This window comes from Herpailurus yagouaroundi, unplaced genomic scaffold (genome assembly GCF_014898765.1).
Source record: "Herpailurus yagouaroundi ecotype Mexico unplaced genomic scaffold, PumYag 191, whole genome shotgun sequence".
Taxonomy (NCBI): Eukaryota; Metazoa; Chordata; class Mammalia; order Carnivora; family Felidae; genus Herpailurus; species Herpailurus yagouaroundi.
In genome coordinates this window covers 17,451,092-17,478,537 of record NW_024412422.1, presented here as the reverse complement: position 1 = coordinate 17,478,537, position 27,446 = coordinate 17,451,092, and the positions used below count along the sequence as shown (strand labels likewise).

Sequence of the window (27,446 nt, the reverse complement as noted above, 5' to 3'; positions counted from 1 at the left end):
CGCACCCCACCCCGCGGCCAACAAGGGCCCCCTTTGATGTGCGGGGAGGACGGTGCTGACTCCAGGCATTATCCAACCTATGTGGCTGGGCCGTGTTTCAGCACCGTCTACTCTCTGCACAGCACACAGGGGGAGCCCCGTGAACCTGAATGAGACCACGTCCCCTCTCCGCTCAAGCCTCCTCCTGCTTCCCTCCCCCCTCGGAGTGAGAACCAAAGCCCCCAGGGAGAGATGTGGACCCCGCGGGCCTCCATGCTCCCCTCTCCTCCTTCTCTCCCCTCGACGCGCCTCCCAGCCACCGCGGCTCCGCTGGGCCTTGACCGTGACCCAGTCTTCGCCTGCTCTGTTCCTTCTGCCCGGAATGCTTTTCCCCGCAGACATCCACATGGCTCTATCCTTGCACGCCCCCCCCCCCCGCCCCCGCCGGGGTCTCTGTTCAAATGCTACCACCCCACCTGCATTCCCTTGCTGGGCTCCCCAGGGACCTGGTCACCGTGAGACACTATGTGTTTCGCTTTTCCTCTGGGGCGACGTCTGTCTCTCAGAGAGCCCAGAAAGCCTCGGGACTGTTTTGTCCTTGGCTCTGTCCCCAGGCCAGGCACAGTGGCCGCTCATGGGCTGTGCTCACAAATGCATGGAGAACAGATGAGAAAGAAATTGTCTGCATGCCTTGCTAGCCCGAGGTTCTAAAAGCATTTGGGGAACAGAACTGGAAGGCTTTTGAAGGTGGCCTTGAAGGAGGCTTGGCCTGTTTTGCTCAGGAACCAAATCCAGACCCTGGAAGGGGTCTCGCCTGACCACACCGGCCTTGGAAATGAGGCCAGGACCTTGAGTCTGGCACAGAGGCCACCATCCAGGAACGATGGAGCCACCGGTGCGGCTCAGGGCCATGAACCAGAACATCCCTCACTGCGGCAGCCTTGACTTGGGCGGCAGGAGCGCTGGGAGCTCTTAGGCAAAAAGAAAGGGGTGACAAGCCCATGTGCGTTTGGTTGGGACGCGCCCGACGGGACGGGGGCGGGTGCCAGAAACCAGGGCGCACTCCTGGGAAGCCAGGGGGTAACGTGTTTCTCACACCCCGTCTGGTGGATGGAAGCTGACATCCCGCGTGGATCCTGGTGAAATTCCGCTGGGTCACGCGGGTGCAGCCAGTGTCCCGGGTGATTGGTCAGTGCGATGCCTCTGCCCGTCCTGATTGGTTGGAGCCCGTGCCACTCCAGAAGGTGAAGGGTGGGGACATCATCACCCCTGTCGGCAGTCGGGAAATGCAGGGTAAACGAGCCAGGCTCTGCACCTGCCCGTGGCCGCGATGACACCCGCATCTCCTGTGGGAAGTGGTCCAGCAACTGGCTTTTGATGAGACTGTCACACAGGTCTTCATGGGTCTTCCCGGGGAGGCACAGAGGGTCACAGCGCCCTCCTGAAATGGCCCGCCAGGGTCCGGGCATGTGGGTTTGCAGCGTGGAGGCATGTGCTAAGCGCATCAGTCACCAAGGCCAACAAGATGTGTTCCCCGTGTGTTCGCCAGCCGTTACCCCGGGAGAAGCAGACTCCCAACAGTAAACCACTTCACAGATCAATCCTGGGGACTCGAGACTTGTCTCAAGCAGTAGCCGAGCAAATCCGCCCCCCTCCCCGAGGACACGTGCTAACGGCTCCGCGGGCTGGCAGCAACAGACCGATAATTCTGGGCTGCGCCACTACCGGGGACCCACCCCCCACCTCATTTACTTCCAATTCATTCACGGCGCACACGGGGACGCAGGCGTCCAACTTGACTTATCCATCAATTTGCTTCCAATGCAAGATGGAGATCCCATTCCAAAACGCTCACTCAAAACAAGAAAACAATTCAATTTAGGAAGGCGCGCGTCTCCAGAAGGTCCCGGGCTGCAAACTGACTTATTAAATGGGACTGTCCGTTGGGAGGGTGGGTGGAAAATGAGGTGCCAACTTCCCGGAGAAATGTCACATTTTTGCAACCTGGCCAAGAGAGGAGGCAGGTGGGGAAGACACACTTTCTTTCTCCAAAGCTGGAGTCCCTGTTTCCAGTACGTTTGCACCGTGAAAGTACGTACAAACGCTACCTGCCACAGAGCAGGGGTGTTTCGCAGGCCAGTCCTGGGGACGGAGCACTGCCACACCTCGTTTCCCTGGCCTTCTCCGGGGTCAGAGGCCCTGGCAGGACCGAAAGTCCGCTCCTTTGGCAGGCTGCCACACGGATGCAGGTCAGCAAAGTCCAGAAACCTGCATGTGGGCACCAGGTCCGTTCCCCTGGAGCTGTGGGCACAGGGGCCTTGCTTCTCCTGCCCAGATCTGTCACACCCCCCACGGGAAGCCGAACATCTGCACACAAGTGACGGTGACGCCCCCTCCTAGCGGAGCACACAGCGGCCCGGCCAGCGCGGCCGGCTCACGCGATCCGGAACCGTGGGAGCAAACGCGCCCCGGAGCGCACCAGGACCCCCGCGGACTGGCGTGTGCGCCCCCAATCCTGGTGACGGCTCCAGGGCCCTCGCGAGGTGAAACACACAGGCTGCGAAATCGAATCGTCCTTGCCTGCACCGCTCGATGGCGCTTAGGGACTTGACATCCTGAGGAATGAGGGGCACGTTCCCGTTTCGGCACCTCTCCCATCGCCCTTCGGTTCCCGCGCCCCACGTGCGATTAACTTCTGCTCCCGCCTCAGGCCCCAGGCCCCAGGCAGACACTGATTGGGTTTCTGTCTCTACAGGGTTGCCTTTTCTCGAAACTTCACACACTCAGAGACTCCTACAACACACGTAGTATTTTGATGCTCGGCTTCCTGGAGCCTGTTATTCGGCGCCCTGGGGGCTTTCTCCCTGCTGCCGCCGCGTACATTCTGGTGTCCACCCTCCTTTCCGCTGAGTCCCACGTCTCCAACCGAGGGACCTCCGGGCCGGCTGCAGTTTTTGGCAATCGCCAAACATGTTGTTCTCAAACCTGCCCACCGTCTCCTTTCGGATGGGCGTTTTCACTTGTCCAGGTTCCCAGCGGTAGAATCGAGGACGTTTAAAGGCAAGTGGAGACTCAGCGCCCTCGAGAGATGCGAAGACGGCCGCCCGCGGCTGGCCAGGACTTTCCATCCCACACGCGTGCACGTTTCTCTGCGTGATGCCAGTGGGGTGCTGGGGTGATAATGCCAGTTTCCCCGTATCCACGCCGGCACCTGGTTTCACCCCTCTTCTCCGTTTTGGCCGTTCTAGTGAGCACGGTGCGGAATTTCGTCGGGCTTTAGATCACGTTTCCAAATGCCTGGTCATACTGAGTATTTGAATTCTCCTAACTCTTCAGATTAAAACGAATTACTATGGCCTTGGCTCCCACCCATGCGATCACTGCCCCAACATTATCATATTTGATCTTTATGTTAACAGAGTGTGGGGGAAAAAAAAACCCCAGATAATAGGAGGCATGTTGGCTCATCTCTCACACACACACACAAAGAAAAATATGAAGAAAATAAAAATGTTAATTGGAGGCATCCTAATGGCTCAAACGTAACTGTCACGTTTTCTGTGGCCAGCCATTTCACCTCATTCCCAACCTATATATAATTAGAAGTGTTTCACAGATGCACCAGCCCAAGTTTCCTGGTAATACTGGGCTTTCACAGAGATACGTGGCCCTTGTCTATCCCGCAAAGTCAGTGTCTGAGTAATGAGATTTCCAGGACACCACGCGCAGGCTCGGGCTGCTGGCTGGCTGGGTGGTCCCTCTGCCCCCCGGGGGAGCAGGCTCCTCACTGGGGTTTCACGGCCTCCTCCTTAATTGTTAACGAGTGTCTGCTGAGGAGTCTGGGAGAGTCCCCTGGAACGTGAGGTCCACATCAAAAGGGTCCACCCAGACAGCAGCAGCCAAGAGGCTCCCTCACCGCCCCAGGCAGATCTCTCAGACGCATGCAGACCTCTTACAAATTAGGAGAGAGATTTTCCAGTCTTCTCTGCCTCAGCCCAGCTTTGCAGATTTAATTTCGAGACGCATAAGCAGTAATCTGGTCGTAAAAGCCCTTGTCCCACGCGGAGTTCCTGACATATTAGATAAATAAAAGCCTGGGGGGAGAACAGAGAATCCGGCCTCTCTCTTTCAAGTGGTTAAGGGGAACAGAATGGCTTTTCTGGCAAATTCAAAGAAGGAGGCTTCTCCGAAGGGCCAGGGAGACAGGATCACAGTACTAAGGACACGAGTGGCCTTTGAGGATGGAGGGCTCACTGCTCACCGTAAAGTGCTCGCCGGAACCCCTCCCGGGTCCCTGCTGTTCCAGCTGGGGCTGTGGAGCCGTTTAACGGCACAAGCCACCCGCTTCAAACCCACCTCTGCCACTTAGCAGCTGTGTGTCCTTGGCACATTTCCTTAACCTCTCTGTGCCCCAGCTTCCTCCTCTGTAAGAAGGAGATACTAGCTTCCCTCGGTTGCCTTGTCTTGGCTTCCTGATGCCGCTGCTGTAACAAATCACCACACGCCGGGGGCTTTCGACGGCAGAAAAATATTCGCTCACAGCTCCGGGGGCCGGAAGCCTGACATCCAGGTGTCAGTGCGGCCGCGTCCCTGGCGTTTCTTGGCTTGTGTCTGCGTCACCGAACCTCTTCCCCCGGCTTCACCCGGGCTTCATCTGTCTGTGGCTCTGTGCCTTCTCCTTTCTCGTCTGTGATAAGGACATCCTCATGGATTTAGGGCCACCCACACCCACCATGAGCTCATCTTGTCCCTTAATCCGATCAGCAGAGACCCTATTTCCGAACAAGTTCACATCCGTAGCTGCCAGGGGTTAGGACGTGGAGGAATCTCTCTTGGGGACGCAATCCAGCCGAGCGCAAACATCGTAGGGACGGACGCTCAGAGAACACGTCTGCAGTCGTTGGCAGATTGTGATTATTACCGACGGGGACGCCGCTGTGGACCAGCAAGTACATGACGGTGGTGTATTCACGCGGGGACGAGGGCACGGGCAGAGGGGACCGGTTGCGTGAGGGAGGCCCGCGTGCCAGCCGGGAATGCGGGAGAGAGGCCACTGGTGCCAGTGCGGTCTACACATCCCGGGGTCGGGACGCCGCTCATTTCTAGAGTCTGCGTTTCCAACAGGGACTGTTTCAAGCCTCCCCCAGAGAGCCTTCTGTCTGTTTCTTGTCACCCTTTCAGCCCTACCTCAGAGAGGCACCGTGTTTGCACTTGGAAGTGACCCAGGCTACAGGACTCTTGAAAACAACCACACAGCTTTCGGAGACACAGTTCACACGCCTTGCCACTCAGGATCCAATGGTGCCCAGCAGATTCCCAGGCTGGTGCAGCCATCTCCGCAGTGAACGTTAGAACATTTCTACCACCCCACAAGAAACCCGGTCTCCCCTGTTGCCTCCTAGCCCCTCCCAGCCCCGAGCGGCCACCAAGTCCCTTTCGGCCTCTGTGGATTTACCTCTTCGGGCATTTCACATCCACGGAATTACACGATACGTGGTCTTTCGTGACTGCGTGACTTTCATGGCCGCTTTCACCCAGTATCATGCTTTCGAGGGCCATCGTGGTACAGCAGGTGTCAGCACATCATTCCCTTTTGTTGCTGAATGACTGTGGCACTCTTGGGGGGCCAAGCAGGCCTCAGGAACTAGAATGGCCAAGTACTTCCCATGGGCCCAGCGCCATGCAGTTTGCATGCATCATCCCAACTAAAACACCCACAGAGGCCGGGCAGAGCAGCAAATGGGTAAAGCAGCTGGGGTAGAAAACACTGCAAACCTTGGGTCGTGCTGACCTACAGGCCACCCTGATGGCCACCTTCCAAGAAAGGGGGCCGTGGGTTTCAAATCTTCTGATTCTTTCACGAGACGTCAGAAATCCAGATTTATTTGTGGGAAATCTCCCCATTACTATACATGGATAACAAATAAAATTCATCTCCGGGTCGGATTCAGACAAAGGACATCTTCCAGTTAACAATCTCTGCATGTAAAGTAACAAAATGGCCTTAAAATGATTACAGAGGACCATACTCATCCCGTGCGTAACCCCAAAGTCAATTTGGGAGGAAGAGTGAGTAACTCATCCTGGTTTGCCCAGACTCTCTTCTTTGGTTTTTTTTTTTTTAATTTTTAAACATGTTTTCATTTTTGAGAGACAGAGAGAGACAGAGCATCAGTGGGGATGGGGCAGAGAGAGAGGGAGACACAGAATCTGAAGTAGGCTCCAGGATCCCAGCTGTCAGCACAGAGCCTGAGGCGGGGCTCGAACCCACAGACCGCGAGATCATGACCTGAGCCGAAGTCGGACGCTTAACGGGCTGAGCCACCCAGGCGCCCCTGGACTCTCTACGTTTTAAAACTGGAAGTTCTACATCCTGGAAACCTCGTCAGTCCCAGGCAAACTGGAATGGTGGGTCAGGATATTGATAGGCTTATGGGTGCCTATGTCTGGGATATTGTGACTCTCACCCTTGGGGAACTGCTCTGAGTGAATTTAGGAGAACAAGGAAGGAAAGAAGTCAATCTCTTCAATTTATTTACACAACCACTTGGATCAAAGATACTATTCTCTCTCTCTAACTTTCTCATTCATCGGATCTGACTTTTGACTGTTTTCAAAGACGATCTCATCACCATCACCATTATTATCACCGTCATCACCATCATCAGCACCCATCTCCTCTTCCACATCCTTTCACTGCCCATAGTTCCCACGATAAGCTGTGGTGGTGAAGAGGAGGGCCCTGGGGCTGGGTTTGAGCCAGACCCTATTTGCACCGCTTCCCCGGGCATGTTAGCTGTGCCCACAGGCCTCAGTGCCTCACCCACACAATGAAGACAATGCCGGTTTAGCCACTGTTGGAGCTGCTGTTATGAGGATTAAATGAGATGATGAATGAGAAGCAGTTAGCCCAGTACCAGCGCCCTGTGAATGCTAATTATCGGTATCACGGGAGTGAACCTCAACGTGATTCAGCAGATTTTGATCTCGCACGTTTGCCAAACCAGGGCAGCTCTGATTTCTGGAGGTTTTTGCTAGTCCTTGCCTCTGACTCTCCCAGATTAGGCTCCCCAGGACGACACAGCCACGTTGTCAGGCGGGTCTTGGTGATGACGGCCTGGAAGGAGGACTTCCCGTGACCGACACTGAAAACGTAAAGACGACCACAAACGGGAAAGCATTTTATAAACTGTAGAGAGCAGATGTCAGGGAAGGGACTGCGTGCGATTTACTCTTTAGGCTTCAGCCACTCCCAGAACCAAGAAAGGCATCTGCGGCCGTGTTTTACCCCAATCTCTTTACAGGACTGAGCACCAAATACCCAGGATCGGGCCTCCCAAGTGGAACTGGAAGCTTCTGGAGGTTCCGCAGGAAATAAAGGCACTCCTAGGTCTCCCATGGTGTCCCTCCACAGGAAACTCATTTTATAAATAATCTCAATTAAAAGCAGTCCCAAAGTTGTGGGTGACATTTTCATTTGCTGACTCCGGAAGTCCCAGAGTCCCTACCTAGACGCAGAAGCCCGAAGAGAAATCAGGTCACACGGAAAGGCAAATAGTCACAGTCAACTTGGCTAAGCCCTGTTTCAGGAATTTCCACTCTGCTGACAGTGGCATCCAATGGGGACGTTTGTATCAGGGGAGGCCCCGTTCTGTTTGCTGTGTTTCCCAGCGGCAGGTGGGGAGAGGTGTGAGAGGGAGACACCTTAAAAATGAGATGGCAGGGGTGATTTTTAAAAAGTTTCAGTAAAAAAAAAAAAAAAAAAAAAACATGCCTACACCAATAACAAAGCAGCAGAACAAGACATGAAGGAATTGATCCCATGTGCAACTGCTCCAAAAACAATTAGATACCCAGGAATAAACCTAAGTAAATACTCCGAAAACTGTAGAAAACTTATGGAAGAAATTAAATAGGACACGAAGAAATGGAAAAGCATTCCATGCTCATGCATTGGAAGAGCAAACATAGTTAAAATGCCTAGATTACCCCAAAGAACGTACACATTTAATGCAATCCCCATCAAAATGCCACCAGCGTTCTTCACAGAGCTAGAACAAACAATCCTAAAATTTGTATGAAACCAGAAAAGAGCCTGAATAGCCAAAGCAATCCTGGAAAAGAAAACCGAAGGAGGAGGCATCACAATCCCGGACTTCAAGCTATACTACAAAGCTGTCATCATCAAGACAGTATGGCACTGGCACAAGAAAAAGACAGTCCGGTCAATGGAACAGAATAGAGGACCCAGAAATGGACCCACAAACGTATGGCCAACTCATCTTTGACAAAGCGGGAAAGAATATCCAATGGAATAAAGACAGTCTCTTCAGCAAGTGGTGCTGGGAAAACTGGACAGCGACATCTGGAAGAATGAACCTGGACCACTTTCTCACACCATCCACAAAAATAAACTCAACATGGATGAAAGGCCTCAATGTAAGACAGGAAGCCATCAACATCCTCGAGGAGAAAGCAGGCAAAAACCTCTTTGATCTTGGCCACAGCAACTTCTTACTCAACACGTCTCCGGAGGCAAGAGAAACAAAAGCAAAAAGGAACTACTGGGACCTCATCAAAATAAAAAGCTTCTGCACAGCAAAGGAAACAACCAGCAAAACTGAAAGGCAACCAGTGGAATAGGAGAAGATATTTGCAAATGACATATCAGATAAAGGGTTAGTACCCAAAACCTATAGAGAACTTATCAAACTCAACACCCAAAAACCAAATAATTCAGTGAAGAAATAGGCAAAAGACATGAATAGACACTTCTCCAAGGAAGACATCCAGATGGCCAACCGACACGTGAAAAAATGCTCCACGTCACTCATCACCTGGGAAGTACAAATCAAAACCACAACGAGATATCACTTCACACCTGTCAGAATGGTTAACATCAACGACTCAGGCAGCAACAGATGTTGGCGAGGATGCGGAGAAAGAGGATCTCTTTTGCATCGTTGGTGGGATGCCAGCTGGTGCAGCCACTCTGGAAAACAGTACGGGGGTTCCTCAAAAACTTAAAAGTAGAACTACCCTACGACCCAGCAATTACACTACTAGGTATTTATGCAAAGGATAGAAAAATACAGATGTAAAGGGGCACGTGCACCCTGATATTTATAGCAGCACTGTCAACAACAGCCCAACTGGAAAGAGCCCAAATGTCCAGTGACTGATGAATGGGTAAAGAAGATGTGAGATATATCTATCTATCTATCTATCTATCTATCTATCTATCTATCTATCAGGTTATGGAATATTACTCAGCCATCAAAAAGAAGGAAACCTGGCCACTTGCAACAACATGAATTAAACTAGAGAGCATTATGCTAAGTGAGATAAGTCAGTCAGAGAAAGACAAATGTCATACGCTTTCACTCAGGTGGAATTTAAGAAACAAAACAGATGAACATATCTGGGAAGGGGGGAAGAGGAGAGAGAAGCAAACCATAAGAGACTCTTAGCGATAGAGAATAAACTAAGTGTTGACGGAGGGAGGTGGATGGGAGATGGGCTGGACGGGTGACGGGGTCCTAATGAGGGCACTTATTGGGATGAGCACTGGGTGTCGTATGTAAGTGATGAATCACTGAGTTCTACTCCGGAAACCACTATCGCACGCTATGTTAACTGACTAGAATTTAAACAAACATTTGAAAAGAAAAATAAAGAATGCCCGTAGCTGGGGTTCATCTGGTCTCCCAGCCTCCCAAGGGTCACAGGGAAGAACGAGGTCAAACAGTCTGAGGTCTACACCCCACGTCTGCAACTTACAAGCTGTGTGATCTTGGGTGAGTGGCCTCACCTCTCTGAGCCTCACCGTTCCCATCTGTGAAGCGGGAGGGATCACGCCTGCCTTACGGAGCTCCTGCCGTGACTTAAAGAGAGGCTGTACGTAACAGGCTGAGTGTGTGGGAAGCATTCACGGTGCCAGGTACACCTGCTGTAGAGGAACGCAGAGCGTCCGAAGGCTTTCTAGTAACACTTTGGGAGGATCAACCAAAGGAGGGCGACAGGACCTCAAAAAATTAAAGAAAAAGAAAAAGAAACTTCCAGAGGCTCCAGCAATCCCAGCTCCGGGTATACGTGCGAAATAATCGAAGTCAGGGTTTCAAAGAGATACCTGCACCCCAAGTTCACAGCAGCATTATTGACCATGGTCAAGGCATGGAGACAACCCAAGCGTCCGTCGACAGACAGACGGGTAAGGACACGTGTGTACAGAGGGTGGAACAGTCTTCCGCCTTAAAAGGGAAGGAAATCCCACCGTTTGCAACAATGTGGGTGAAGCTGGAGGTCATGATGCGCAGGGAGGTAAGGATGCTCCTCACACGAGGAGTCTGACATAGTCACCGTCACGGGAGCCGCGAGGAGGACGATGGTCACCAGGGGGAGGGGGCAGATGCTGTTCCGCGGGTGGGAAGTCAGGGTCACCAGGATGAGTACCTTCCAGAGACGTGCCGGCCAACCCCGTGCCCCGTGGTTACCCAGGTGGCTTCCGCTTTGTTCGGAGGGTCGATCTTACGTTAAGGGTTCTCACGACAAAGGAAACCTAAACCACCAAGTCAGACCCAAGGAAGCTTTGGGAGGCGTTGGAGACGTTTGTTACCTTGACCCGGGAGGTGGCTCCCCGGGTGTGCACACGTGTTCAAACCCGTGCAACTTCATACACTGGACAGGTACCGTTGGGTTTTTATTTGCACGTCAATTACACCTCTACAGAGCTGGGTTTTTGTTTTTGTTTTTGTTTTTGTTTTTTTTTAAGGCAGTTGCGAGGGATCCTGAGCAACCCAAGGGCACAACGAAGCGAGAGAGCTTGGCTTCCCGGGACAAGTGGGCGCACAGAGCTGCGCTGGGAGGTCCGCCAGCGCAGGGCTGTGCGGGTCCCTCCTGCCCTGAGTGCTCGGTGTGCAGGATTTAGTCCTCTTGTCCTCGGCTTTGGCCCTCCCCACGATGCAAGGGCAAAGGGAAAAGAAGGAGGGAGGCAAGAAGGAGGCAGGGCGGGATCGTGTGCTGTGGGAACAGCCCGGCTCGGTCAGCACAGCTGCTCAGATGCTGTTTCTTGGTTCAGAAACGGAAACGAGGCTCTTCTGAAGTCCTGTCCCAACCGTGAGAAGTTCTGCTTCCCCGCAGGCTGCTTTTGGTTCACGGAGCTCTGTGTCAGGGGCTCGTGCGCCCTGGCAGCAGGTCGCCCCCCCCAAAGGGAAAACAGAAACTCTTTCGGAAGGCAAGCGAACGCTTTTCAATAAAATAAATGAATGTGCTGATTTTGACCTTTCTAGACTCCATGGCAAAATCCAGATGAAGGCAAGAAAAAAAAAATCTCATTTCATCTAGCTGTTCTTATATGAATTTATAAAGCAAACTACCAAGATTAATTCTCATTCAAATCTGTACCCACCTAAGGTTCTCGAAAATGAAATTCCATTAACAATTCTCTTTCATTTTTACTTCCAAGAATCTTCCGCCTGCACGGACTCTGGCTTTGGTGATTTCTGGCACTTGAGCACAGCGGGGCTTCTGGAAGCATGCTGAAAACTTGTTTTGGGTTTTTTTTTTCCCCTCTCTCCCATTATAGAACACAATGCAGTATCTGAGAAGGTGTATTTTTTACAGTCTCTTAATATTACGCAGGCGTGTATCTGAGATAATATTCACATTTGTAAGCGCATTTTACATTTGATTCCAGGGAGTGATTTAACGTACTCACTCCAAGTAACTTGATCACTTACCGTTTCTGTGGGTGATATACACACGCACGCCAGCCCAGCATTTATCAATAGGCACGGAGACTGCTTGTAGCTACAACCACCCGGCGGCACTGGGACTTGGAAAAGGAATTATATACTGTTCACACACTTGTTTTCTAATAAATCCCGCCTTTTTGAGGCCCCTTCAGAGAGAGAGGAAGTAAATGGGAAACCATGAATTTTGAGCCACTAATGATAGTCACTTTAGACACTGGCAAAAGAAAAAACCAAAAACCAAACAACAACAACAACAACAACAACAGATATCAAGGTCCTTGTTTGGTGCTAGAGTCTAAAAGAAGAGGAAAGACAAAACCAAAGGAATATTAGGTAGATGGCATCTCTTCCATTATAACTAAGGAAAGTGGCTTTTACTTGGTCTGCTGGTTAAGTTCAGTCGGGGCTGCCAAGTACAGTTGGGCAGGTTTTTCACTGCACAACGGCTCTGCGTTCAGACTGCAGATAGAGTAAATCTTCTGACAGAGGGGGAAGTCAAGTGCCTTATGGAAGGGCACCTCTTTCTAACGCGCATAAAGACGCTGCTTGGGCCAGTGGTCCGGACCTTCCCTCCGGACATCACGGATTAGAAGCAGCAACACACAGATACTTTCACGGCTGTCTCCCCTAAGACAGAGAAGACTGGTTTCTAAATCCAGCCCAGCCTCTTTACTTTTCGATGTCATTACTGAAGGGCATGTTGATTCATGTAGCATGCAAGTTGGAGCCTTGATTGTTTTGCTCACTCCTTAAACTCCAAGTCCGGAACACCCACCTGGCTGGCACATTACGGGCATCCCGCGGATGCTCGTTCAGTGAATAAATGAACTGATGGGTCGCTCTGGACCCGAAGCTACGACTGTGGGTAGTTTGACACCTGCCCTTGGCTGTGTCCCCCCACGACCTTCTTCCCAAGGTAATTCATCACTAATAACCATTAATTAATAATCAATCACTAATCATGAATTTGGGGGCAGGGAAGGTAAAGGAAGGAGGGAAGAAGGAGGACGATGGAAATCCCCGCTCACACTTAGCTCACACATTTGTAAAGAACTGTTTGGTCGGGGGGCTGGGTTTCTGGGTGAGGATCTGAGACACAGCCGCCCGCCCCTCCCCGCCCTCCCCCCGCCCCCGAGACACCTGTTCACTACTCAATCCCTCCAGTTGCCCTCCTCAGCCCGAGAGCTCTCAAACATTTTGGTCTCAGGATCCCTTGATGGCCTTAAAAATTATTGAGGACCCTCAGAGGTCTTGCCTACGTGCACGATGCCTATTGGTGCTTATCGTATATTCGAAACCACAACTGGAAGCCTGGCAATCCAAGACCACAAGAGCACACATCCCGCCAGCCGTGAGGGGAGGCCATCGCCCCGCACCCCTGGGCTCTGACGAGAGAAAGGCAGCAAACAAGGCGCGTCACCCGCCAGCATTGTGGGAAGTCCGTCTCCGCACTGGCCCCCGGATCCTTGTCTCCCGGCCTTCCTCGCCCTGACTGACGTCCCACACGGAATCAGAGACTGTTGTGTAGCCAGAAGGACACAGAAGAACCCATGTGTGACCCCTGAGGCCGTCACAGAGGGTGTCACGGTTCCTGCCGTGGTTCCCGGGGGGACGCAGCTGCTGGCCATGGGGCCACTCAGGCAGCGCTGTGGGGGTGTGCCGCCTCGCAGGGGGAACCCCAGCCCTTTAGACGATGCAGCCCCGGCCAGTATCTGGCTGTGACCCTCCCCCTCCCCCAAAAGAGACCCCGAGTCAGACCCCCCCAGCAGAGCTGGTCCGGGATTCTTGCCCTTTATTGCTAATTGAAGCCACTACATCTTGGCCTGACTTGTCACACATCAATAGGGAGCGCGTATTATGAAAGGGCCTTGGGGACCCCCGGGGGTTTCCACACCACCTCTGATAACCACAGCACGAAGGCGTGCAGAATTTAGGGAGATGTAGTCCACACGCATCTGAGCACAAGTGGAGTACTAGACTAGACGACCTGGGCCGCGCAATGTGGCCCGATGTCCAGGAGGCTAGGCGGCCCCTGTTCACCCGGCTGCTCGACTGTGCACGCACACCCGGGGGACAGCAGGTCCTTGCCACTTCCCTCGGGGGCTCCTGGAGGCAAGAGGGCTCTTCCCACTCCGTCATCTGCCCCCTTTCCCGGTCTCGGGTCTTGTACGCACCCGGGAATTAAGGGCACAATTCCACCAGATGCGTTGGGGCAGAAATTCACGTGATGTTAATGAACTCGGAGGAGGTACTTCAGAAGAACATTAATAAAGTCTGTATGGATCAGACAACAGGAATTTGCTCCCGTGTAGTAAACAAGACATCTTCCTATGAGTGTGGAGAGCAGAAGCTAATTAATTAATACTACTGTGAATATTGCTACTCATGAATAATAATGGCCAACACCGAAGGAGCACTTAATACGCGTCAGACACTCTCCTAAGGGCTTTGCATCTATTCGCTGACTTAATCCTCACTACAATGCTATGCAGTGGGCACCATCATTACGTCCTTGTTACAGGCAAGGGAACGGAGGCCCAGAGAGGGTAAGCGACTTGCCTAAGGGCACACAGTGCACAAACTAGTGCATCTGAGATTCAAAGCTAGGTATTTGCCACCATCTATGCTGTCGTCAGTCTCTCCCTATCCCTTATCCCCTATTTTGTCATCATAACATCCGGCAAGAGGTAGTTGGGACAGAGTTTAGGCCAAGAGGCTGGGTCTGTGGCTGGGAAAGCCAGATGCTCAGCTGAGGCTGGGCTCGCCCTGCCGCTGTGTTCTTATTCTGTGGACGCGAGTGAATCACAAACCAAGCAGCAAGCCAACCCTGCCCGTGGGGTCTGTAAAGCCAGGGTGATGGGTACCTGTGGGGTTTTGTCTGCTGAGCCCCTGCAGGCAATTTCTCATATCCCCTCCAATCCTTTGTGGTTCCTTTTGGGCCTGGCCTCCTTCTGGGGTACTATAATCGACTTAACTCTCTCTTTGGAGTAAGGCAGTTGAGTTTGGTTCTTGCTACCTGCTCCCAAATTGTGCTGATAAAATATAAGGCATTAAAAGATCTTCTATTATGCTTGCTTTTTTTTGTTTTTTGTTTTCTTTAACATATCAGATCACAGACAATATGGGGAAAAAAAGGAACTGTGCCACTGGCGGGTCCCACAGGAATGTTGCTGAAAAAAGCCGACAGACGAACAAGGATGACAAGAGACAAACTCACAGCAGGGCTGGGGTGGAATCTGGACCGACACTGACATTTTCCACTTGGCCACTTTCATTACCGTTACTATGTCGCTGTTCCACAGCCCTTAGACATGTGTGGCTATTTACATCGATTAATTAAAATTAGGTGAAGATGGGGCGCCTGGGTGGCTCAGTCGGTTAAGCGTCCAACTTCAGCTCAGGTCACGATCTCAAGGTCCGTGAGTTCGAGCCCCGCGTCGGGCTCTGGGCTGACGGCTCAGAGCCTGGAGCCTGTCTCCGATTCTGTGTCTCCCTCTCTCTCTGCCCCTCCCCCGTTCATGCTCTGTCTCTCTCTGTCTCAAAAATAAATAAACGTTAAAAAAAATAAAATTAGGTGAAGTTAAAAATTAATCTCCTCTGTGGCTCCCGCCAGTTTTAAGTGTCCAGTGACCTCACGTAGCTCGTGACATACTGAATGGTGCGGACAAGGAACACTGTTCCGGAAAGTTCCACCGTAGAACAACAGCTTAGAAGTTTCGAACAGGAATGTTCCTTCCTATTTCTTTCCTTCCTGTAGCTGGAGTTATACGATACGTAGGAACAAGGAGAAGCTATAACTTTATTATACCTCATGAATTCAATGCAGGTATCTGTGGACCACCCCCCAGGGGCTGAGCCCCATTCTAGAAGCTGGAGACACAGCAAGAGGACCGGAGACAGGGAGGTGGACAGTAAACGGGTCAACAGATACACACGTAACATCACGTCCGCCGGTGATGGGGGCTGCAACAAGTGTATCCGAATCACCTACAGAGTGTTTAGACGCAGGTGCCCGACTCGAATGATGCTGGTATAATTAATTTGGGGGTGTGGCCAGGAAGCACCCCCCTCCACCCCACCCCCACCCCAGGGGATTCGATCCGGCGGTTCGGGCACCGACCCCTGATCCAGGGCAGTTGTCTGAAGGTGTGGCCGGTGGCATCTGCGTAACCGGGAGCCGGTCAGAGGCGCAGATTCTTGGGCCGCACCACGGAGCTGCCGAAGCAGACACGCCCTGTTTTAACAAGCCCTCCTGACCACACACAGGTTTGAGAACCACGGGAAGGACCAGTCCACTGTCCTCTCTTCGTCCGCAACTGGCTGTTTAATCCGCAGGATTACTAACAAAAGCTGAACAGAGGACCCTGCGTGGCAGGTGAACTCTACCGTCATTTGAAAACGGAAGGGAGAGTGCCGTCACATAGGGCCAACCGCACGTGGTGTTTGTGAGGTGGATGGAAATGCCCCCCGAGAGTCCCTCACGTCCACGAAGACGCGTGTTCTCTGTCTTTTGCCTCCAAAACATTTCCTTGTCCCTCCTGTGTGGCAATGACTTGAACCGAGTTATGTGTTCATTCACAGAGCAGTGCTCGAACACGTTTCAGATGCTGACATAATTACGGGGCCGGAGGATAAAGGCTGGCAGTTACGGAACGCGAGCCTTGGCACGACGAATCACGCACCAGACAGGAAGAATAATGCGGATTTAGGCCGGAGCGGGGCTGCAGGTGCTGGCGGCCAAATGATGGAAAAGAAAACAGTTCCTTCACCTCAAGGGGCCGGGAAGACAGACGTGGGCATGCGTTCATGTATTCACTCACTGGCAGCTCCTTATTAAGCACCTACTGTGTGCTGGGCATAGTTGGATACGGTAGTGGTGGAGTGACCCCTGCTCTCACGGTGCTGACATTGCAGCGGGGAAATTCAGACAGCGAACATCTGAATAAGTTACGGGAGTTGCACCGAGCTACGAAGGAAAAACAAGGTGGCCAGGGCACAGAGTGACTGAGCTGTGACTTCAGGTAAGGTAACTGAGGTTGGCTAGGGAAGTGGGGACCTGCCTAATGTGAGGGGAAAACACAGTATGGAATCTGGGGAGAGGCTCCAGGCACAGGAAACAGCCAGTGCAAAGGCCCCGGGGCTGGGGTGCGGAGGAAAGGGAGGCAGTGGTCGTTAGATCAGAGACTAGCCATGGGCCACGCGCTGAGGGCCGTCTAGGTCCTGGTGGGGCCCATGGCACCAGCCAGGATCCAGCGCTCCCTGGATGTGGAGGCCTGACTCCTTGGCTGGTGGGCGGCAGGACTTGGGACAGCAGACGGGTAGTGCGGTGGGAACGTGTCCGAACCACCCCAGGTTGGAGGCACGGGAACAGGAGAACCAGGCACATAGGGGCTCCCAAAGTGAACGTCCAGGATACCGTCTGGGATGCCAGCACACAGGGACAGCACTGTCACCGTGTTCCTTTAGTTCTCTGCTGTTGCCCAGCCTGGCACTGAGCTGGCCTGCGGTGAAGAAGCACATCCACGGCACGAATGGTCACAGGTAAGGGGCTCGGGCTAAGAAATAGAGGCGAAATCCCAGCTGCCCCCCAGTCAACATTCCGGGCTGGGAGAGGGTGGTGGGGGCAGGCATCATATAAATACCAGCATGAGAAGGAGTCTCAGTGATTTTATCAGACACAAAACTGAGACACGGTGCCTCGAGAGCGAGGGGCAGCAGTGGGTGCTGTCAGGGGCAGGAGGGTCGGAAGAGACCCTCACGCGGTGGGGTTTGAGCGGAGTCTGCAGTGGTGAGAAGGAGCCTTCCGGGAGGGGACACGGCAAGGACAGAGATGCCCAGTGGGACAGGTGCAGCAGTCTCCACAACAAGGCCCGTACACAGTGGGTGCTTAATAAGGAGAGGTTTGTGGTGGGGTTTCCCTTCTCCCCCGAGGGCTGGGTGATGGGGGGGCGGGACTTCCCTTGTCCCCCCCAACCCAGGGCTGGGTGATGGAGGGGCGGGACTTCCCTTGTCTCTGGATGGGTGATGGAGGGGCGGGACTTCCCTTGTCCCCCCCAACCCAGGGCTGGGTGATGGAGGGGCGGGACTTCCCTTGTCTCTGGATGGGTGATGGAGGGGCGGGACTTCCCTTCTCCCCTCCCCCCAGGGCTGGGTGATGGAGGGGCTGGGACTTCCCTTGTCAACCCCCGCCCAGGGCTGGGTGATGGAGGTTGGGACTTCCCTTCTCCCCGCAGGGCTGAGAGATGGAGGGGCTCAGGTGAAGATCTACTTCCTTGGGGCAACAATTCTTAGCCTGTTTTGGGTCACAGGCAACTCTGGCTGGCTGGTGAGGTCTAAGAAGCCCTTCTCAGAATACATTTTCAAATGCATAAAATAACACAGGCTTACGAGGGAAACTAATTTCAGATCTACTAGTCCTGGTCCTTCTGCATTACCGCACTAAGTAATAAGATCTAGCATTGGGTGTAAAAAATGACCATAATTTCAGACTAGCAAAGAGTATGAATGATATTTCAAGATCTCTGTGTCCGCTGAACCTTGATGGAAATCTGTGTAACGAGTTCGGTGGTGCCTGCGAGGACCGTGGGGGCTTGTGATCTGCGTTCACACGGGAGGGAACACTGAGCTCTGGGCAGACTCGCAACACCAAGGTGCAAACGCCCGAATCTCCTCGAGGGCCCCCAGGGGACGCTGGGTCTTCTGCAGGGTCGCCTCCCCCCAGGCCTGATTTTCCGCCACTCCAGCGGCAGGGCTGGGGCTCAGCCCCCAGGGGAGAGGGGCCAGGTAAGGGTGCTAAATGCATTCAGAACATTCCTAGGGCTCCAGGGCTGGTCTTTTCCCCATTTTACAGGCGACAGAACAGAGCCACAGAGAGGCCAAGCTACCTGTCCGAGGTCACACAGCCCCTCACAGGAGGTGCTGGGATTCACGCCCACACAGCTGGCTCCTGAGGCGGAGCCCCCAAGTCCCGTTCAGAGTTTCTCTGAACGCAGAGAAAAGATTAAAGGTGTGGTACCAGGGGTGTGGAGGGTGACCGTCCTGGGCGCCTCTCCCGGAACCAGGGCTACTGCTACCCTATCAGGCTTCCTGCTAATGTTCATGTTGGGAGGACAGATGATTTTTCTGTTCTCTCTTCTTTTCTTTCTTGCTTCTATGTTCCCCACCTCCGTCTCCTATCCCCAGCGACCTTACATAATCGTTAATGTTAGAACACACAGGTTTTGCTAAGTAAAGAGAGAAAGGTGATGGGACGTATAAACTTGGACGAGGCCCGAACATCCCTCCGTGGCACCCCTTCCCTTACTGCTGGGGAAACCCGGCCCGGCTGCCGGCGACCTTGGTGTGAATGCCAACGCTGACTATTGCCACGGTCTGAGCACTTCTTCTGTGCCAGGTGGTGGGTAAGGGGTCACTCCTCGGATAATGAATCGGTCACCCTGAAAACATTCCTACCAAGGCCAAGCAGCCTCGGATGAGTCACAGATTTCCTCTTTAGACAGAGCCCGGTGCCAGGCGGTTGGAAGGAGGGGTGTTTCTAAATTGAATTCCACAGTAAATCTCCAGCTGTGACAAGGAAATACTTATTCCGCCCATATAGTTATTTTTCGACCCAGCAAACGTTTTCCAATTGCCCGAGAGCACTGAAGCCATCCTTAAAACCCTCTCCAGGGAGTCACAATGTAAAATTTCCAAGTTGGAAGAGGGGCATGAATATCAAGGATAGGATGTTTCTGGAAAACAATAAAACATTATTTATCTATTGTCTCTTTTAAAAATAATATTCTGCAATCCCCGTCAAAGGAGATGTCTCTCGGTTCTTTGAAATGCCTGCCGTTGCCTTCTCGAACCCAGAGGATACTGCCAACACGCTTCCCCACGGACCCCGACGCAGGGCGAAGTCATTCATCACTTGTAGATTGACAGGCGGGTCCAAGCGCATCTCTGCGACGCCACCTGCCTGTTAATGCCCATCCCATTGCCCACACCGGGTTCTCTGGACTCAGCGAGGGAGGACATGGAAAAGCCACCGCAGGAGGCTGCCGGCTGGACAAATCCAACCGTGGGGCTCAGGGACCCCGGCAGATCCCTTCACCCTGTACCTTCTGTGTTAATTTTGTACGAAGCAGGGATGAAAGATGACCCTTCGGTGGCCAGGACCACTTCCTGGCCGTGTCTGCTTTTGCGGATGACCCTGCCGTGCTCCCTGGGAAGAGCTGGAGGGAGCCCGGAGCCTGCCGCCCTCGGGGTCCTGGCTGGAACTGGAACGCCCACTCAAAGGGGCGGGTTGCGGCGTGTGCGATGAGGGGCTCCCCACAGAGTCAGGGGAAGGAGCGATGGAAGTAGCCAGGGATGGAGAAGCTGCGAGCTGTTAGGAGCCCCACATCCAGGGGCAAGGGAAGGCAGCCAGTTCTGGGAGCCCAGAGGGAGGAGAGCCAGGGGAAGCAGATTCCCCTGCAGGACAGGAGCTGTGGACAGAGACGACCACGCCCTGGCGGGTTTGTAGCAAGATGGGGAGGGGACCAGGTGGACTGGAAAGAATTTAGGATGTCGACACAGCTTCTCGGGGTCACGGTTCAGCCCGCCACAGGAGCCTCTGTCTCTCTCTGCTCTGTCCGGTCTCCCGTGGTGCCTCCCACTGGCTGAACGCCACCAGAAGCCAGAGGTCCAGGGGGACTGGGGGCGGCAGGCCACAGAGGCAGAGCAGAGCACAAGGGCAAGCCACTGCCGCCGTGGCCCCCCCCCCCCCGGCAATCCTGTCCTGCTACACGCTTGGCCAGGGGCTCCCGGGATCTCTCAGACCCGAATGAATCGCCGTGACGCCCCGGAGAGGTGAGGATTAAGATCATCATTCTGCAGACATGAGAACAAGTAGAAATCTCTCCTTTAAACAGCCCTGGCCACAGCCACTTGATTTCCAATTTGATTTTATGTGGAGAGATGTAGACACGTTCTAGGAATCTTGAAAGCCTGACATAAGGAAACAAAAACCAAAACAAAACAACACCCGAGTTCCCACCATGTTTCGGGAGTCAAGGAAGATGACCTCATTTCAGGTCTGCCGAGGCCAAAAGCCTGTTCAAAATTCGGGGTGAATCTTTCCAGGAAACTCAGGCTGGGACTAAGCCGGTCAGTCCGGGAGCAGAGGGCCTATATCCTGCCTTCTCCAGACTAGGCATGGGATTTAGTCTTTTATTTTGGAATCGACGCCAGGGAAAACAGAGGCAGCTAGGCTCCACTCCCCTTCCCTGCATCCCCTGTCTTCACAGCAGTGCCTTGTGGTTACCTGGTCCTGTCCTACGAGATCCCCACCTGTGTGCTGTCTGCCCCACCCCCACCCCACCCCTGGGGGCCAGGCCTGTCGGTTCACTGCCTGTTTCCCAGGACCCCTCACGGTGAGCATCCACAGCGGCCTTCACATCACGAGGGCTTGGCCTGAGCTTGAATGGATTCCGCTGCCCCTCTATCCTCGAAAAGAGACCACCACCCCTCTACCCCGCCGGCTCACAGTAGGGCCAAGGGACAGTGTGGCTTCGGAGGTCCTGCCTCGACGGCTCCCTCTGCAGGAGAGCTGAGACACAGCCTCGCGTTCACCTCACCGACTCCCTGGGAGCCGGATGGAACCTGCAGCTGAGAGGGACCCAAGGCTCCTGAAGAATCACCACATTCCCAGCTTTCTCCCTGGATTTCGGAGGGCGCGTGAGAAGGCCTGGTTTTAAGGTGAGCACCGTGCCCCCTGAGGCCCACTGCCCACCCGGCGATCCTCTGTCTTAGGTGTCTGACGGTTTTTCTTCAGAATGAGCGACAATGGGGACAATTTACTTATTTCCCAGACCTGACCAGTTGGCTCGCTAACAGGTAACATAAGGATTGGCTTCCTAGTTACTTTTTGAAAAAACAGAACAAAACCAAAACACAACATTTCTCATCTAGGAAAAAAAAAAAAAAAAAAGAAAAACCTTGCGGGGGATGACGTCACACGAGCACCTGAACACGGGCCGGCGGTCTGTGCCCCGCGCGGAGATGTGGGGCCGTCAGAGATCGTTTGGGTGAAGCCAGTTGGAATTCACTCACAGTTACTCGCCAACAAACGGATTCTGGGTATGACATCAGTAGTCATGCCATCTTCCAAAACGCAACAACCCCAATAATCACATCACGCTCCAAGGAGCGCTTTCTTGTCCCTTGGAAAGTGGGACAAAATAATATCTCCTATCCTTATCGTGATTTTGCTTTTCACCATATCTGGATGCCTTCTCTGTTTCTTGTAAATGGTTTTAAGTGGATTTATTTTGAAAGAGAGAGAGAGAGAGAGAGAGAGAGAGAGAGAGGGCACAAGGCAGGGAAGGGGCAGAGGCAGAGGGAGCGAGAGGATCCCAAGCACAGAAGCTGATGTGGGGCTCGATCTCACAAACCGTGAAGTCATGACCTGAGCTGAGATCAAGAGTCGGAGGCTTAACCCACTGAGCCACCCAGGCGCCCCGAATGCCTTCTCTGTTTAAACTAGGTAGGACAGGAGCCAGGCTCTTACACCCTAGAACTGGTGGTGATGCTCTGTGTCGTAAGCCTGCAAACTTTCTCCCTGAGGGGCCAGATGGAAAGTATTTCAGGGTTTGCTGGCCGAGAGGCAAAACGGAGCGTACTAAAACGCTTCTTACATAACTATTTAAAATGTAGCTATTTGGAAACACACAAACGATTCCCAGCTTGCACGGTATACAAGAAACAGGCAGCGGATTGACTCTGGCCCACTGGCTATACATTGTTGATGCCTATTCTTGGACACGCGAAGTCAGGAGCAATCATTCTCCGACCTCAACGTATTAACGGGTCCTGGGGGTAGATGATACCTTCTGTGGTGAGGATCTGCTCTTTGTGTTTGTCTGCTCCCCCTTTCCCAGGGGCAGCCAGAGTTTCCCATCGTGCACCATGCCCACCCGCTCTCAGTCTGACTCCACACAGACAAGTCCCGGGAAGACAAGTCCCCCAGACCCCTCCAATCAGAGCATCACGCCCTTTGGCTCCAGTGACTGGCTTCAGGTTGGTCACGTGACCCGAGCTGAGTGAGCCAATCCGTTCTAATCAGAGCCAGTGCCGGGAGATTTGCTTGAGTGTTGGCACCGAGGCGTCTTTTGCTCTCCTCCTGCTGGACCTGATGCCATGAAAATGCCAGCGTGGCACCGCCCAGCACAGCCTCCTGCAAGTGACTCTAACCGGGAGGGACACAAGAGGAAAGCAGAAGGGAAACCACCTTCCCCGATGACAAATTTCGCTCAACTCGATCGTCAGCACTCAACGTCTGGTCTGTCAGACCCGCAGCACTGGCACGACTCGGGACTTTATAAAAGTACCCAACTCAGACCTCCTGAATGAGAATCTGCCTCCACGAAGAGTCTCCAGGTGATCTGAGCGCACACGAGTGAGAACGCTTTCCTAGACGTTTACCTTCCGTGAGCCTTGCTTGGGTTGGGTTGGGTGGGGTAGGGAGGGTGTGTAACCCAAAGAGCTCGGATCTGTTCCCTGGAGTCCATCGTGGGATTCAGCGCGTTTGCTTACAAGCTCTTACCGACGCGCCCTGGTAACAGTAATGTGAGAGTAATGGCATTTGAAGTCCGAGAGAGACTCGTCTCCAACCGTGGCTGCACCACGGAATCATCCGGTGGTGCTTGGTCCCACCTCCAGTGATCCACACTCAATTTGTCAGGGTGGCGCCCCAACTGCACCAATTCCTAAACCTCCTGGGTGGTTCACCCGTTCAGCCAGCATTTAGAAATCACCCTCTCGGGTCTCCTTCAGCAGAGGTCGGATGCTTTTTTTCCAGAAAGGGCTGGCAGTACAGGCATGGTGGACCACTCAGCACCTGCCCCAACTACTCACTTCTTCCTGTGACCAGCGGAAGGGGTCAGGGATGGACGGGTGTGGCTGCGTCCCCAACAATCTGTACTTAGAGAAGCGAGCACAGGCTGGGTTTGGCCCTGGGGTTGTAGTCTGTGGGTTCCCTGTGCACAGAGTGGCTTCACTGCTTGCGAAAGGCACCTCAGCCTCCTCGCCCGTCAGATATTAGGAGGGGCCGCGTGTGCTGTTTGTTGCCCGGTGTCAATTCTCGTGTTTTCTAGCGAAACGATCCGGAAACCACTCTGCTCTCAAACTCATGTGGTTTGTGCGGTCGACCCGCATCTTGGTTTGGGTTTTCCCAGAAGGATTCCATTGCAAGTGGTTTATTGGGAGGGGCAGACAACCTCAGTCAGGGGGTGGGGAAGTGAGACAGAGCAGGGCACTTGGGACCACAGCAGGAGGTGTCTGGCCAGGACCGCCGGGTGGGGGAAGGCCCCGTGTCGAGCTGCGTTGACCCACGGGAGGGCCCAGGGCGCTGGAATAAGTCCGTGCCAACTCCCGTTTGTCGCGGGGGAGAGGGCTCCTTGGATGGGGACATGCAAACTCCTCGGTGCGTCTGTCCTGCCGCGCAGGCGGGAAGGACGGCTTTGCAGGCGAGACAGAACTCTCAGGTGATAACGTGCCAGTGCGTGAGGAGGTGGGCGGGGCGAGGGCGGGAGGGGACGTCCACGGCATCTGTTCCAGGCCACGCACACTCTGGGCGTGTAGCGTCCCTGCCACGGCGACCGCCTCGGGCAGACAGCAGGACCCCACAGGAGCAGTCCTGGCAACGAGACCTTGGTCGCGCTTTCTGGAAATGAGCTGGCTGATCTTCCTGGGCTGGAGGCTTGAACCATTTGGCGAGAGTATTGACTGCCACGCTGCCACCGTGCGTAGACTCAGGGAAGCCAAGAGGCAGAGAAACGGAGTCCCGGAGACAGAGTTGGGTCTGATCGGGCGGACCCGAGGCCAGGACGGATCCTGGATTCTGAGTCACATGGGCTGGCAGATTCTCGCTGTGCTTAAGCCAACTGGGTAGCATTTGGTCACATGTAACCCAAAGAATCCTAATTGATGGATTTCCCAACTTGGTATCAGTGAAGCCTGCTCATCCCAAAGCTGAACAGAAATTGCTTTTGCAATATCGGCGCCAGGCTCCGTGTGAGGGAGGGAGAATTCCGGCAAAGACAGTGGAAGCTGAACCACACGCGCCTCTGAAACGCCATCCTCTTGGACCTCCTGGCAACGCATCCCTACGTGGAGCAAAGCCGAGCTCAGGGATGGCCCTGGACAAAGTCCCAGCGTGCTAGGTGAGAGACCTCGGAGCAAAAGTGCCATCTACCTTCTCACCGCTTTCTCTCCCGGGCTCATTTCCAGCAGCCACAGGGTGGAGCCAGAAGTCACGGCACGGGTTCGCACTGTGACCCACGCGGGTCAATGACGCGTTGACCTGCCCCGCGATGGTGCTCACCCAGCCCTCTGGAAACCCGATGGGGCCATGGGACTCCCTGTGACCAGCCGCGTGGGCGTGGAAAGTCATTTCCATGCCATTGCTTAGAGAAGCTCGCATGTGACTTTCCACACGTCTGTTCCTCTGTCCCAGAGACCGTGAAGGCCACATGTTCCTGATGTCATAGTTACAAGATGGTGATGCCCCTGAGACATGGCCGGAACAGAGCCCCCTACCATTTGATCCATGAAACATAAGCAAGAATAACTTGTGTTGTGCTGAGCACCTGAGTTTCTGAGGTTGTTTGTGGCGGTAGTCTTGCCTCGCTTATCCACTAGCATACAGAGGGGCCTGACGCTTCCTTATAAACAAGGAGCAGAGGGGCGCCTGGGTGGCTCAGTCGATTAAGCATCTGACTCTTAATTTTGGCTCAGGTCATCTCACGGTTGTGAGTTCAAGTCCCACGTCGGGATCTGCGCTGACAGTGTGGACCCTGCTTTGGATTCTCTTCCTCCCTCTCTCTCTGCCCCTCCCCTGCTCTCTCTCTCTCTCTCTCAAAATAAATAAACATTAAAAAATTTGTTTAAAAGGAGCCTCTTGCACTTTTGGTGGGAATGCAAACTGGTGCAGCCGCTCTGGAAAACAGTGTGGAGGTCCCTCAAAACATGAAACATAGAACCACCCTACGATGCAGCAATTGCACTCTAGGTATTTATCCAAAGAACACCAAAATGCCGATTCACACGGGCACTGCACCCCACTGTTTATAGCGTCTCACCCTAACAGGTCCCTGGTCACTGTGTCTAAATTATGGAAGGAGCCCAAATGAACGGATGACGAATAGATTAAGAAGATGTGGTGTATATACACAGTGGAATACTACTGAGCGATGAAAAGGAATGAAATCTTGCCATTTGCAACAACGTGGATGGGACTGGAGGGTATTATGCTAAACGGAATAAGTCCGGCGGAGAAAGACAACTATCAGATGACTTCACTCACAGGTGGAATTTGAGAAACACAACAGATGAACACAGGGGGACGGGAAGGAAAAATAAGATAAAAACAGGGAGGGAGGCAAACCCTAAGAGAGTCTTAAATACAGAGAACAAACTGAGGGTTTATGGCGGGGGAGCGGGCTAGACGGGGGATGGGCACTGGGTTCTGCTCCTGAAGCCAAGACTACAATGTCTTTATGGGAGCACGACAAAAGGAGCAGAAGATAATGAGAAAAACAAGGAGCACAAATGGAAGGAAATCAAGCACATGGCGAACCAGGATGGGGCTGCAGCTAGCGTGGTGAGGGTCGCAGGGCAGGAACCTGGGCTGAGAGAGGCCAGGCTGATGGTACGGCCGCTCCTCAAGGCACAGGGAGGTGCCAGTGCCCTGGGGCCTCTGGAGGCAGCGCGCGTCCTGGGACAGAGGGGAGGGCCCCCCCCCCCCGGGGCGCAGGCGAGGTCCCTTACCGTGGCCAGGGGGACGATGGCCGCCAGGTCCTTCTGGCTGATGAAGATCTCGGACACGGCCGTGTCGGTGGTCGCCGTCCGGGGGTACTCCACCTGCCAGGTGATGGGCTGCGTCCCCGAGAGGCTGCTGAAGCTGGCTATTTCGAAGTTCATCTGCACGACCTCGCTGAACCAGCTGCTGCTTCTGGAAGGGAGGGAGCAAAGGAAATAAATGGCTTTTAGCTGACCGTGTTCCGTGCGAGGGCCCTTTTCTCCCCTTCGGGCTGTAACTCGCGTCTAAGGAGAGAGCAGACACCTGCCGGGGACAGTGCGTGGGCGCGGCGGCTGGGACGGAGGGAGCGGCCCCCACGAGGGAGGAACCGGGCAGAGTCTGGAGCGCTGGGCGTTCACAGGTGTCTGGGCCGGTTTGTACCAGCTCCTCAGACAAGCGGCGAATCCCGCGGCCTCACCCCTGCAGCAGGAGCCTGGGGAACTCTGGACTAAAGAGACTCCCTTTGAGCTGAGTTCGGCGGGTCAGCCCGTTGCGGCAGCTCGGAGGACGTGAGCAGTTCCGGGCAGGGGCGGGGGCACCTCCCGCGAACAAGCCCAGGTCACTGTGCCGGCCGGCTGGGGCCAGGTTTCCACGCAGCTGCTGCTTTTCTTCACCGGTGTCCTCCCGGCTGCCTCGCTGGCTCATCGCGGTGGCTCTCCTGAGACCGCGTGACCTGCCTCGCACACCCTGACACGGCCTCTTGTGCCTCGACGGAGGGGCCCGTAGCTAGCGGGACTCTGGTTCCCCACGAGGCGTCCCGATCAACACCCTGAATCCGAGGTGAGCCCAGACACGTGTCTCGTTAGCAAGCTTGCCCCAGCGGGTGTGACGCTTTGGGAACCCGCGACCGTCCAAACTTCTCGTTTTTTCAGACACCGCGGCGAAGGCCCCCGAAG

General features: G+C 53.9%; 1 protein-coding gene across 1 annotated transcript in view; it reads right to left on the bottom strand.

Moving 5' to 3' along the window:
• Positions 1-27,446, bottom strand: part of TMEM132C (transmembrane protein 132C) — a 114,622-nt gene that overhangs the window by 41,819 nt on the left and 45,357 nt on the right. Inside the window, exon 3 of the mRNA XM_040444100.1 lies at positions 26,520-26,703. Coding sequence (XP_040300034.1) covers positions 26,520-26,672 — 153 coding nt within the window. The 5' untranslated portion in view covers positions 26,673-26,703. The remainder of the gene's footprint in view (positions 1-26,519; positions 26,704-27,446) is intronic.